This window comes from Lepidochelys olivacea (assembly GCF_965140295.1).
Source record: "Lepidochelys olivacea isolate rLepOli2 genome assembly, chromosome: 3".
Taxonomy (NCBI): Eukaryota; Metazoa; Chordata; order Testudines; family Cheloniidae; genus Lepidochelys; species Lepidochelys olivacea.
In genome coordinates, this window is record NC_140413.1 from 104,958,253 (window position 1) to 104,972,920 (window position 14,668).

The following is a 14,668-nucleotide window of genomic DNA, read 5'->3' on the forward strand; positions in this document are numbered from 1 at the left end:
TAAAGACTTGGCACAAGACTATTTAATTTAAATTGCAGGTAAATAAACTGATATCCTGGATATTTTTCATTCAATCAAGCTGTGATCCAAGGTTTCAAATGGAAGATCTGAATGGGCAGCTAACAAACAAGATGAGATTTTAATGTTCACTTCACTGCACTTGCAGATAGGTTTTGCTCTAGGCTCAGATGAAATGGAAAATTACAGGGAATCTGTATCATGTTTAATGCTCTGGTCCACCTTTTCAAGACCTTGTTATAAAGCAAGAAAGTCCTTAGCATCAGTTGAATCACAGATGATATTCAGCAAGGTACTGTTGTGAACCAGGAGATCAATATCCAGAACATATAAAAATAGAAGATAAAGTAGAGGAGGAAGAAAGCTAGCACACAAGACAAATGAGAATGGGCACAAGAGGAATTCAAAGATAAGGCTAAAAGCCAAAGTGTTCTGTATAGGTAGTATACTCCATATCAGAGAAAGTGATTTTTCCACCTACACTGTACAAAGACAAAGCTAGTCAGTCCCAAACTGCATGTGATTTAACAGACAAAGAAAATAAATGCTGTGTAGGAGACTAAAAAAATATTTGTACTTCACATGCTTTGTCTATGACACCAAGGGCTTTATTTTGCCTTTCTTTATGCTTTGTGGCTTTCAGAATGCAGCATCACACTACATCACCCTCCTGTTCAAGTCATGCAAAATCAGCATTCCCATCCTGCTAAGAATGTGATCGATATTTCAAGAGTACTGAAAAAGTGATTGTACACAATCCAAAGAGGTTGGCAACAGCAGAAGAAAATTAGGAACTAGGACAAAAAAAGCAATATATAGGTATTCTCTGCTCCAAAATATTTTGGCAAAAAATGAATGCATAAATTAAATCTCTTCCAAGATAGGGAAACTGACAATTACTCACAAGAAGAACAGAAACTCAGTTCTGCTCTTGCTTAGACTTATGGCCCCAATTCACCAAAGCACTTTAAGCATGTATTTAAGTTCATCCATAGGCATCCATAGGCTGGAGCACCCACGGGGAAAAAATGGTGGGTGCTGAGCACCCACCGGCAGCCCCCTGATCAGTGCCTCTCCCTCCCCGCAGTGCCTCCTGCTCACTAGCAGGCCTGTCAATCAGCGCCTCCACCTCCGTCCCACGTCTACTGCCTGCCACAGATCAGCTGTTTTGCAACATCAGGAGGTGCTGGGGGGAGGAAGTAAGGAAGAGTGAGGGCACAGCGCGCTCAGAGGGGCAGAACTGGGCGGGAAGAGGCAGGAAGGGGGGGGCGCAGCGGGGGTGGGGCCTTGGGAGAAGGGGTGGAGTGGGGGCAGGGCCTGTGCCTAGCTGGGGGGAGCACCTCCTGGCAGATTAGAAACTCAGTGCCTATGAGTTCATCATTAGGCTGCAAACCACTTAGACCCAGATTTTAAAGGTATTTAGGCATTGCTGCACTCAGTGTTGCAATACCTACCCAATTCAAGAGCCTAGGTCTCATTTTCAAAAGGGATTTAGGCACTTAGGAACCAAAATCCCATTGACAGGCAACGAAATGTTGTTGTAGCCATGTCAGTTTCAGGATACTAGAGAGACAAGGTGGGGGAGGTAATATCTTTTATTGGGCCAAGTTGTGTTGGTGAGAGAGAAGCTTTCGAGCTACACAGTACCTGAGAAAGAGCTCTGTGGAGCTTGACAGCTTGTTTCTCTCACCAACAAAAGTTGCTCCAATAAAAGATATTACCTCACGAACCCTAAATCCCTTCTGAAAATGAGACTTAGGCTCCAAAATCAGCTAGGTGTTGCAATGCTGAATGTAGTAATGCCTAAATACCTTTAAAAATCCAGGCCTTAGCACATAATGATTTCCAGTTGAAGTCAATGGGAGTTTAACCTGTCCTTAACTGCTTTGCTGAATCAAGATCTATATGTCTAAATAACCTTGACAATATTGAAGATGACATTTTCTCAGAGATTATCTACACTTGAGTAATGCTTTCATTATACTGAGCACATCAACATTCGATACGCATGTTACCACCTACATATATGTAAATATAGTTGTTGTGGACAAACTGGTTTTGCATGAAAATCTCCACTAGCCATTAATGGAAGAGTTCCCCATACCAGTGGTGGAGTATACAGGACAGGCCTTGGGGATGAAATGGGAAAGGATTTTTTAAATTTGATTTTTCATCCACTGCCACAGAGCAATTGGTTTTCTCTTTTGCTTTATCTAATCTCAGCAGGATTCAAAAAGGGACTGGATGTTCACATGGATAACAAAAATATCCAGAGTTAGAATTGTTAGTGCTGAGAGTATTGGCAAAGATAAAAACCTCTCGTTTCAGAGTTTAAGACGCTCTCTAACTACTGGGAATAGGATGAAACATTCATGGGGGGCAGATTACCCCACATCTGCCTACTGTGCAGTTTTTTGCACCCTCCTCCAAAGCATTTGTTGCTAGTCAGTATTGGAGACAGGATACTGGACTTAATGGGTGTTGCGTCTGACCTAGTATGGCAATTCCTATGTTCCTTGGCAGTTCTCCAATAGCAATCTCTATGTGTGGGTACGGTGGAGAACTAAGACCTAATATCTTGTTCTGGTCATGTGAGAACACAGTGTATGTTATTCCACCAACAGTGTACACATGTAGCTGCCACACAGGATGTATAAAGCAAGCATAAGCAGCATTTTGGAGTTGAGAAACAACAGCAGAAAAAGCATCTACTCGAGAAAGTCTCTCTTAAATCAGTCCTGCCATCCAGCCCTCATAAATCCATGCAGTTCATGAAGACTATTCTTCAATGGATGCCATTCACTTGGAAGAATTCTGTGTGAATGACAGTTGTATACAAAACCTGCCAACATAGAATAGGCCAAGCACCATTTATTGGCTAGAGTTGTGGTACCATGTTTTAAAACGTTATTTGAGCAAAATAGCAGCCAATGCAACTGACCTGCTGCTGAGAAGAGGTGCAGAATAAATATAAATAAATATCTTTCACATACAGTATGCAAAAAGTAAAAGAAAGCCAAAATACCGCCCAAAATATGTACTCAAATTAGATCTCATTGAATTTCAGAAGATCATTTTTAATTGGTTAATATTCTTTGTAACCCAAACCAACATGATACAGTATACAGTACACTGTGTACAGTAGTTTAGTAAATTGTGCCAAATCCTTTAAGTCAGCCAGTAATACTTCTCTATACTTAAAAAAACACTGGGGGGTAAGAACTGTTCTAACCTATGTAGTATGATGTTAAGCATGCACTGTCTTTAAGTGATGTTGGTTTAGAGGTCATCAAGTAGTTACTAGTCCTATTTCATGAGGAGCTAGCTACATGTGGAGGAATCAACAAACCACAGTGATTTATGTACCGGGTTTTCTAGCACCACCCAGAGATCTGACGTGGTGCTCCAGGCCTGCTAAATCGAGAAAGGTGAATGATGATTCAACAAAATAACCTAGGGACAGAATGCAAGACAAATGATTTTTCAAAATAAAGCAAAATAAAAAGCAAATGAGTTATACAAAGATAAGCAAAGCAAGAAGTGGAACATTTTATGGAAAAATAACTGTTCAATAAATTTTACAGTACAATAAAATAGATGTAATACGACTATTTCTTGTCCTTATTTGGTGACCAGATTGGTAAGCACATTATTTCCTTCGAGATAAAAGAATGCAATACTTATTAAAGTGTATGCATTAAAGGGAGAATAGATTTCTAATATATATATACACCATTTTCTGGTGCAAGAATCCATCAAGGACACATCTGAATTCTCTTCTTCAGTTTGAGGCATACCTTAACAGGGTACATACACATTATTAAATCAGTAAATGCAGGTTCAGTTAGAGAAGACAGTTATGGGATAGATCTTCAACACAGCTACCCCCTGATACTTGACAACCTATAACTTGTTACACTTTACGTTTTGCCCACTTCCAATTTCTCCTGAAGAAAGTGGAGAAAATATCCACCAAATTTTATGTGTTTTGCCAACTAAGGTACTAAATATAATACAGCAGGTTTCAAAGAACATTTTCCCTTCCTATTTGTATCTTTTAGCTTAAAATTCGTATTTTATAATTTCCACCAGAAATCCTTAAAATAATTTTCTCTTGCTGTCCTCTGGTACCCGACACTTCCATACAGTAACTTGTGGCTGATTAGTGACACAGCGCATGCACACACACGTAAGAGCACACAAACACTAGCAAAGCAGCAGAAGTGAGCAGTTTTAGATATAGATGGAATTACAGGGTTAGTCAATTGCTCAATGAGGTTTAAGCTTGAGCTGAATTTCCCCTCGCTCCCTCTTAGCCAAGCAGAGTGTTAAAAAAACATGCCAGTCTTCGAAACAATGCTAGGATCATGAATAAAGAACTTGAATTAATTAACAATGCACTACCTTCTTTATGGGAACAAAGTATATCATACAGACCAGGAGCTTGGATGAGAAACTGGATCTCCCCCTTTACCTGTATTATTAATGCTGCTGCTTCTTTGAAGAGGTCCTCCCCAGGACCACCTGCTTTGCTTTTGTTTGGGCTTCTGGCTCCTCTCGATTGTACGGCGTACAACAGCTTCATGTCGTTCCTGCAGTACAACAGAAGAATGTATGAATATGTTTGGATGCTGCTGGGTCTTTAATGAACATTTCCATCACTGTGCACGCTGTCTTCCCCCTGGACAAAATGTACCAGTCATCTTGGAGTCAAATGCAAATTGATAGGCAGTGCTTCGTGAGAATTCCATTCAAAGAACTGAGCTAATGTCAAAGCAGAGCTTTATGGTAATTACAAAAATGTAACTGTGAAAATAGGAGGTCTGCTTAAGACCAGTAACAATGCACATATTATTTATAGTACAGTAGCTCCTAACTAAAACTGGTGTCCTCTCGTGCTAGGCACTGTACTTGAGAGAGAGTCCCTGTCCTGAATTTCCTACAATCTAAGTGGATGTCTATGCTGCAACCGGAGATTTGGTTGTTGCTCAGGTAGGCATACTTCCACTAGCTGTAGTCTAGATCACGCAGCTAAAAATAGCAGTGAAGAGGCAATGGCACGCACCCCAGTGTTGTCAAGCAACCCAGGGCTTTGGGCTCATTTGTACAGCCCATGCTATCGCATCTTCTCTGCTTTCTTTAGTCATTCTAGCTAGATAAAAGCTAGCCCATGAACACCTATATGAGCTGTAATCACACTTCTGATTGCAGTAGACATACTCTACATGGACAAGACAAGCAAAAGGTGGGAGGGAAAGCAGAGAGGTGAGCTGACTTGCTCACGGGTCACGCAGCAAGTAGCTACCAGCTCATTCACCATGCAGTTAAGCAGAAATAAATTTATTATTAAATCTACACTTACTGTACTCTCTCACATTCCTGACAGTTTCTGAATTAGACGCTTAGTATTTAACTATGGTCACACTGAATCACTAGCAACCTACTATCAATATTACAGGTACCACAAAATTCATTTTTCTACAGGGTTTTAAATTTTGATTTTCAGGTCAGTTTGGGCTCTGCTGTACCTTGCCAGAGACGTATTTTAAAACACACATATTATTGGACTGCGGAGATCAGTTTTGTAGAGGAACCAATAAAAAGTTGTATCAGAGCAGACACAGCTTAAAAAAAAAAAGTTAAAAAAGCCTTTCTTTTGCAACGTACCCCACATTAACCTTGACTCACGTTCCAACCCTACTGCTAATTTTTAAATGACATATTGGTCAATTTGTTGCTACACCATTTAGTGGAGAGTAAGTTGCCTGAAAGACTGTATGGAATGCCCTCTTACCTTGTCCTCTTCTATTCTCTGCTTTCGTTTTTCCTCTACTGCAGCTCGCCTTCTCTCTTCTTTTAGCCTCTGTTCTTCTAACTTCTTTTTGCGTTCCTCCAGGTGTTTTTCATAATGCTGCCGTGCCCTCTCTTCTTTTTCTAACCAGACTGATTCTCTTGCAGCTAAAAGAAAAGTAGACATAAAATGTAAATATACTCTACCGTTTAGAATAGTAACACACAGCCTAGGCTGCTCATTATTGATTGCACTTACCAACTTTTTTAAAATCATATGTATGTCCCAACCAAGCTTTATTATGTCCTCACAGTACATTTACCTAGGTTGCACACTAACCTGTGTGCTCATACTTCAATTACTGTATAATATCAACATCAGAATTGGAAATAATGAAACTAAGGTCTCAGAAAATCTGACTCATGCAAATGATTCCAGGCCACTTTAAAACTCTGGAACTAATATTTATATTGTGTCCCACACTTAGAGACAATCCCCATTACTGTTTCATATACTGGGCCTCACAGCAGACAAAAAAAGCTATGCTCAGTTGCATTAAATTTCAAAAGTGAAACTGTAAAAGCAACAGGCCTTTGTTTATCTAAAAGCCTGAGATGATAACACTTCACAACAAAGCTAAATTTGACATAGGTTCCATGCAAAACTACAGATCACTCTAGATGTGAGAAGCAAAATTCATGCAATTTAAACATGTGACAAACGTGGACTGAGTTCTGTGTTTCAATAAATTCTGAAACCAGGTTAATTTAGTGTGGTTTCAGATTTCATAGTTAGTATTTCCAACAACTCTACTCATGATTCCCACTGGCAATATATAATGAAGGTGTGAGATTCAACTGGATAATCATACATGATACTTTTCTGCATTCATTCAATTCTAAAAGAATATTAACCCCGATCACCTGCCCACTGTTTATCTACCTGCAGTATAACAGGAGGGTCAATACAGTACTCCAGTATAATAAAAGTGGTAGGCATCGCAGTCTTAGGACCTCATCTAATTCCAACTGACTTCAGTGGGAGCTGGACTGGCCCTTATTGACCAGATCTAAGTCAGCAGCTATCTGTTATTCTATGAGGTAACAAATTAGCCACGGGAGAATCAGGAACTAAGGTGAGCATGCCTTAACTAGCTACATATCACTGGTTTTGAAAAGTCCCCAACACCTTGTTTCAGAAGTGTTAACTGACCCAAATGTGTCATGGAGTTGAACTTAACTCTGCACAATTGACTGTTTATATATGTCCCGTCCAGAATGTAGGTCCAAAATGGGGTCTGCTTTAAACTGTTACAATCTGATAAGAATAAACTTTTCCTACAGCTGTCATGGAAGTTACAGATCCCAGGATTTCCATTTGTTTATTTTTTTAAAGATCCATGACATTTGACAATTTCAGAACTTTCTGCATATTGATGAGCATGTATGTGTATGTGTGTATACATGAAGGTAATACTGCAACAAATGTTATTGAAAATTGTGTGGCAGGCTGATAAAGAGTAGGGGCTCATTTATTACACTGAGGCAACATAGAGGACCAACCCATTGAGCTGTCAGAAAGAGCTTTAATTTCCCAGGGGGTCAGGAGGCTCTCCTTCTAGATTAGAAAAGGCAATTTTTAAATGTAACTAAAACTGTCTGTGCAAAAGTTTGTCCCAGGATGGTAACACAGCGCATACCTTATTATTTTTGTTAGTTACAAATGTATACCAAAAGGAAAAATAAAAACTATTTACAAGTTCAAAACAACAGCTGTGACTTTTGATTGTTATGATAATTCTATTACTTTTGCTCCTCACCATCATCTCCCTGTTGAGTTTTCCGGAGAACTGCCAACAACAAATCATGCTTGCATTCTAAACTTTGTGTGTATGCACACATGTATTCTCCCTCCCACTCAAGATCTACAGCTAATGAATATATTGTTTAAGTACATTTCAGTCCTGGAGTCTCTACCTGATGAAAACAGCTTCTTTCCATATCAGCTTTTCAAACACTGCAGAAAAAAATGGGTGGCACCATCTTTTAAATACACCTCTACTCCAATCGAACGCGACCTGATAGAACACGAATTTGGATAGAATGCAGTAAAGCAGCGCTCTGGGGGGTGGGGCTGCGTGGTCCGGCAGATCAGTGTATCAACGTGTCTGTCTCCGATACGTTGCTCTGAGCGGCATGTTAAGGGTGCTGGGCCAGAGCCGAGGTGTCTCGGGGTGTTGGATAGGGCGTGGGAGTCCTGGGGGGCCTGTCAGGGGGCAGGGGTGTGGATAGGGATGGAGGCGTCTCTGGAGGGGGCGGTCAGGGGACAAGGAGCAGGGGGGCTTAGATAGGGAGTGGGGTCTTGGGAGGGGTAGTTAGGGGCAGGGGTATCTGGAGGGGAAAGTCAGGGGACAAGGAAGGAGGGGGTGGATAGGTCGGGGGTTCTGAGGGGTCAGTCGGGGCAGGAAGTGACTATTAATGGAAATGCTCGAGGCCAAAGCGAGTTCGATATAACACGATTTCACCTATAACACGATAAGATTTTTTGTCTCCTGAGGACTGCATTATATTGGGGTAGAGGTGTATATAATCTCACTGTATATGCAAAATAGCAGGGACTGTTTTGAATAGGAATGATATTTGCTCAACCTGTCACAAGCAATCAGATCATTCTACTGCAAGGATGAGGACAAAAACATAGCAAGGCAAGAATAGAAATTGCGCAAAGACATTTAGCTGGGAAAATTTCATCGACAATAAACTCTACAGCTATGTGGTTAATGTAGATATCAACAGGTTAAAAAAAAATCAAACACCTGTAGAGGCAAAATAGCATACAAGACTCAGCAGAACATAAATGCGCTGGACATAAAAATGTATTCTTTTTCTGCACGAGCTTGGATCTCTGGCTTGAAAGAAGCAGTTGAGTAACAGAGTAGCAAGAGTGGATAACCCACAGACCAATAAGCTTAATTATCTTTATTGAAGTCTTGGGACATAACAGAATGTATGCAAAAATAGACCTAGGAATACATTGCCTCTTAACACAGAGGAAACAGTTGCTATTGTAATGAGTACATTTAATCTGGCACATTTTTGAGATATGTGGGTTTAGCCACCTATATGTAGTTTCTTCATAGGTTGGAGGGTCTCATGAACAGATTCTAACAAGAGTCTAAGACATGAAGCCACATTTTGTCTCTGAGTTTAACTATCTGTGGTGTATATATATATATATAGGGCCAATCTCTGTAATATCTAAGTGCACGTCAATAGGTTGGAGATAAAATCTTTAATTCTTACAAACTGACCTATTTCAAATAATCTTGATAGTGGGACAGCATCTGGGAAAGAAAACAGTCCTTCCAGTAGGCTAAAACAAGACACTCGTGGGACACTGTGTGAAGGCATTTGTCTAAACTTTTCTGGAAAAAAAAATCCCTCCAAAACAAGAAAAAAAATCTGATTCTGAAATAGAGAGACAAAAAATACAGCAAATACTCCAGCCCCCCTTTCTTCCCCCAAGATGAACAGCAGTCTTTGCTGGTTGACTTCAGCACTGATATTCACTGAGATCAGCAAAGGACCACCTAAGAGAGAGTTTCATCTGTTTGTACTGACAAGCTTATTAACAGGCCCTGATGAAGAATGTCTTGTCTGGATAGAAAAGGAGGACTTGTGGCACCTCAGAGACTAACAAATTTATTTGAGCATAAGCTTTCGTGAGATACAGCTCACTTCATAGGATGCATTCAGTGGAAAATACAGTGGGGAGATTTATATACACAGAGAACATGGAACAATGGGTGTTACCATACACACTGTAAGGAGAGGTTTCAGAGTAGCAGCCGTGTTAGTCTGTATTCACAAAAAGAAAATGAGCACTTGTGGCACCTTAGAGACTAACCAATTTAGTGATCACTTAAGATGAGCTAATACCAGCAGGAGAGCGGGGTGGGGGGAAGGGGGAGTGGGGAGAAAACCTTTTGTAGTGATAATCAAGGTGGGCCTTTTCCAGCAGTTGACAAGAACGTCTGAGGAACAGTGTGTGTGTGTGTGTGGGGGGGAATAAACATGGGGAAATAGTTTTACTTTGTGTAATGACTCATCCACTTCCAGTCTCTATTCAAGCCTAAGTTAATTGTATCCAGTTTGCAAATTAATTCCAATTCAGCAGTCTCTTGTTGGAGTCTGTTTTTGAAGTCTTTTTGTTGAAGAATTGTCACTTTTGGGTCTCTAATCGAGTGACCAGAGAGACTGAAGTGTTCTCCGACTGGTTTTTGAATGTTATAATTCTTGAAGTCTGATTTGTGTCCATTTATTCTTTTATGTAGAGACTGTCCAGTTTGACCAATGTACATGGCAGAGGGGCATTGCTGGCACATGATGGCATATATCACATTGGCAGATGTGCAGGTGAACGAGCCTCTGACAGCGTGGCTGATGTGATTAGGCCCTATGATGGTGTCCCCTGAATAGATATGTGGACACAGTTGGCAATGGGCTTTGTTGCAAGGATAGGTTCCTGGGTTAGTGGTTCTGTTGTGTGGTGTGTGGTTGCTGGTGAGTATTTGCTTCAGGTTGGAGGGCTGTCTGTAAGCAAGGCGTGTCCTATCTCCCAAGATCTGCGAGAGTGATGGGTCATCCTTCAGGATCGGCTGTAGATCCTTGATGATGCGTTGGAGAGGTTTTAGTTGGGGGCTGAAGGTGATGGCTAGTGGCGTTCTGTTATTTTCTTTGTTGGGCCTGTCCTGTAGTAGGTGACTTCTGGGTACTCTTCTGGCTCTGTCAATCTGTTCTTTCACTTCAGCAAGTGGGTATTGTAGTTTTAAGAATGCTGTCAGCATAGTCTGTGTGGTATGTAGATTGTAATGGATTTTTTACTTTCAGTCCTTTTGGTATGATGTCCATCTGTTTGCATTTGGAGAGGAAGATGATGTCTGTCTTTATCTGTACGAGTTTTTTCATGAAGTTGATAGATTTCCACTCCATACTGCTAAATTCAGTGCCTTGCATAATGACAGGTTTCAGAGTAGCAGCCGTTAGTCTGTATTTTCCACTGAATGCATGCTGTCAAGGTTCCTCCCCCACTCTGAACTTTAGGGTACAGATGTGGGGACCTGCATGAAAAACCTCCTAAGCTTATCTTTACCAGCTTAGGTCAAAACTTCCCCAAGGTACAAAATATTACACCCGTTATCCTTGGACTGGCCGCTACCACCACCAAACTAATACTGGTTACTGGGGAAGAGCTGTTTGGACGTGTCCTTTCCCCCAAAATACTTCCCAAAACCTTGCACCCCACTTCCTGGACAAGGTTTGGTAAAAAGCCTCACCAATTTGCCTAGGTGACTACAGACCCAGACCCTTGGATCTTAAGAACAATGAACAATCCTCCCAACACTTGCACTCCCCCTTTCCTGGGAAATGTTGGATAAAAAGCCTCACCAATTTGCATAGGTGACCACAGACCCAAACCCTTGGATCTGAGAACAATGAAAAAGCATTCAGTGTTTTACAAGAAGACTTTTAATAAAAAATAGAAGTAAATAGAAATAAAGAAATTCCCCCTGTAAAATCAGGATGGTAGATATCTTACAGGGTAATTAGATTCAAAAACATAGAGAACCCCTCTAGGCAAAACCTTAAGTTACAAAAAAGATACACAGACAGAAATAGTTATTCTATTCAGCACAATTCTTTTCTCAGCCATTTAAAGAAATCATAATCTAACACATACCTAGCTAGATTACTTACTAAAAGTTCTAAGACTCCATTCCTGTTCTGTCCCTGGCCAAGACGACTACAGACAGACAGACCCTTTGTTTCTCTCCCTCCTCCCAGCTTTTGAAAATATCTTGTCTCCTCATTGGTCATTTTGGTCAGGTGCCAGCGAGGTTACCTTTAGCTTCTTAACCCTTTACAGGTGAGAGGAGCTTTCCCCTGACCAGGAGGGATTTCAAAGGGGTTTACCCTTCCCTTTATATTTATGACACGCCCCCCAAATCTCAGCTAGGGTGAAACACTGGCTGGGATTTCTTCCTGGAGCTCTAGGAAAACAGAGTTAATAAGACACATGCATCTCTAAATATACTACCAAGTACATAAAGACTAACAATATTTTCCACATCTCAAGGACGATTTTAACCAGTTGATTCTGGGAAACTTTCACGGGAGAGTGCATCAGCCACTTTGTTAGAAGCTCCTGAGATGTGTTGGATGTCGAAATCAAAATCTTGGAGAGCTAAACTCCACCGAAGAAGTTTTTTGTTAGTTTCCTTGACGGTGTGAAGCCACTTCAGTGCAGCATGGTCGGTTTGCAGGTGGAAACGCCGTCCCCAAACATATGGGCGTAGCTTTTCCAGAGCATAGACAATGGCGTAACATTCTTTTTCAGTGACTGACCAGTTGCTTTCCCCCTCAGACAGTTTTTTGCTGAGAAACACTACAGGGTGGAATTCTTGATCAGGTCCTTTCTGCATTAAAACTGCTCCCACACCACGCTCGGATGCATCTGTGGTTACTAGGAATGGTTTGTCAAAGTCTGGGGCCCTTAGTACAGGGTCAGACATGAGTGTCGCTTTAAGCTTGTTAAAGGCCTTCTGACACTTTCCGGTCCACTGAACAGCATTTGGCTGTTTCTTTTTGGTTAGGTCTGTCAGTGGGGCAGCGATTTGGCTGTAGTGCGGTACAAATCGTCTGTAATAACCAGCCAAGCCTAAGGATTGAACCTGTTTCTTTGACTTTGGGACAGGCCACTTTTGGATAGCATCCACTTTGGCCTGTAGGGGGCTGATAGTTCCTTGACCCACCTGGTCTCCAAGGTAAGTCACTCTGTTTAGGCCTATTTGACACTTCTTAGCCTTAACAGTTAGTCCTGCCTCCCTTATGCGCTCAAGGACTTTTTGTAGATGTTCCAGGTGGTCTGCCCAGGAATCCGAAAATATGGCCACGTCGTCAAGGTAGGCGACTGCATATTCTCCTAATCCCGCTAGGAGACCATCTACAAGTCTTTGGAAAGTGGCGGGTGCATTTCGCAGCCCGAAAGGGAGTACATTAAATTCATACAGCCCGAGATGTGTGATGAAGGCTGACCTTTCCTTGGCAGATTCATCTAGCGGTACCTGCCAGTACCCCTTGGTTAAGTCCAAGGTAGAGATGAACTGGGCCCGTCCCAGTTTCTCTAATAGTTCATCTGTGCGTGGCATGGGATAGTTGTCTGGGCGAGTTACAGCATTTAGCTTACGGTAGTCCACGCAAAAACGTATTTCCCCATCTGGTTTGGGAACTAGAACCACTGGAGATGCCCAAGCACTTTCAGAGGGGCGGATTACACCCATCTGTAACATATCCTGGATCTCCCGTTCTATAGCAGTTTTAGCTTGAGGAGACACCCGGTAAGGTTGGACCCTAATTGGGTGAGCATTACCTGTGTCAATGGAGTGGTATGCCCGTTCAGTCAGTCCTGGGGTGGCTGAGAACGTTGGCGCGTAGCTAGTGCACAGCTCCTGGATCTGCTGTCGCTGCATACGCCCAAGGGTCATGGAGAGGTTCACCTCTTCCACACCACCAGCACATTTCCCTTCGTAGTAAACACCTTCAGGCCACTCAGCGTCGTCTCCTCCCTGGGCTGTAAACTGTCAAACCTTTAATTCTCTGGAATAAAAGGGCTTTAGAGAATTAATATGGTACACCTTAGGCTTTCGGTTGGAGGTGGGGAATGCTATGAGATAATTAACAGCTCCCAGTCCCTTTATATTTATGACACATGCAATGAAGTGAGCTGTAGCTCACGAAAGCTTATGCTCAAATAAATTTGTTAGTCTCTAAGGTGCCACAAGTCCTCCTTTTCTTTTTGCGAAAACAGACTAACACGGCTGCTATACTGAAACTTGTCTGGATAGATAAGTGGACAGAGTCCTGAATGGCTCATTAGACCCTGAAGCCATGTCCACAAGAAGTATTACAGAACAATTAAGATGGTTATCCTGGATTCTCTGACCTTTTACAGATGACTCTTGTGATCACCTATTCCAAGCTCTTTCATGGCTCCCTTTCCTTTTCTCTATCATGTTTAATTTCCGTTCCTGATCTTCAAAGCACTGTACAATTCTGCTTTGGACTACATTTCAGTACTTGTAGTCCACACCTCTGTCAACGCCTACTGCCCTCTCTTCTAAGCCATACTCTGCCACCTACTTCTAGCTTAGCGTGATTTTACTCTGAAAATTGATCATGCAAAAACAGCATAAGTGCTGGAAGTAGGGTGCTGCTGCACTCCCTGGCTTGAAGTGGTTTCCATCATATACAGGGTTTACAGTTTGGTTCAATGGCTCTCAGCACCCCCACTGCACAAATTGTTCCAACACCCGTGAAAAACACTATCATATTACTCACTAAGTTGGATCTTTTGTGGATTCAGAGTCATACTGGCTTATTTTATTGACAAATCTAAGTATTTCTGTTTTTATTTGTTAACAGTGAAAAGCCAACACAGTTAAGAGTTGCATCTCTTAACTGAAAAGGAGGACTTGTGGCACCTTAGAGACTAGCCAATTTATTTGAGCATAAGCTTTCGTGAGCTACAGCTCACTTCATCGGATGCATACTGTGGAAAATATAGAAGATGTTTTTACACACACAGACCACAAAAAAATGGGTGTTTATCACTACAAAAGGTTTTCTCTCCCCCCTACCCTACTCTCCTGCTGGCAATAGCTTATCTAAAGTGATCACTCTCCTTATAATGTGTATGATAATCTAGGTGGGCCATTTCCAGCACAAATCCAGGGTTTAACAAGAACGTCTGAGGAACAGTGGGGGCGGGGGGGAAAAGGAAGAAATAAACAAGGGGAAATAG

The 14,668-nt window shown here is 41.6% G+C and overlaps 1 protein-coding gene across 3 annotated transcripts in view; it reads right to left on the reverse strand.

Annotated features, from left to right (window-relative positions):
- MAP7 (microtubule associated protein 7) overlaps positions 1-14,668 on the reverse strand; it is a 200,056-nt gene that overhangs the window by 39,471 nt on the left and 145,917 nt on the right. For all 3 annotated transcript variants that reach the window (XM_084623487.1, XM_084623486.1, XM_084623485.1), the window contains exons 4-5: positions 5,813-5,976; positions 4,493-4,610 (exon numbers count right to left, since the gene is read on the reverse strand). In XM_084623487.1, the coding sequence (XP_084479613.1) occupies positions 4,493-4,610; positions 5,813-5,976 (282 nt within the window). The remainder of the gene's footprint in view (positions 1-4,492; positions 4,611-5,812; positions 5,977-14,668) is intronic.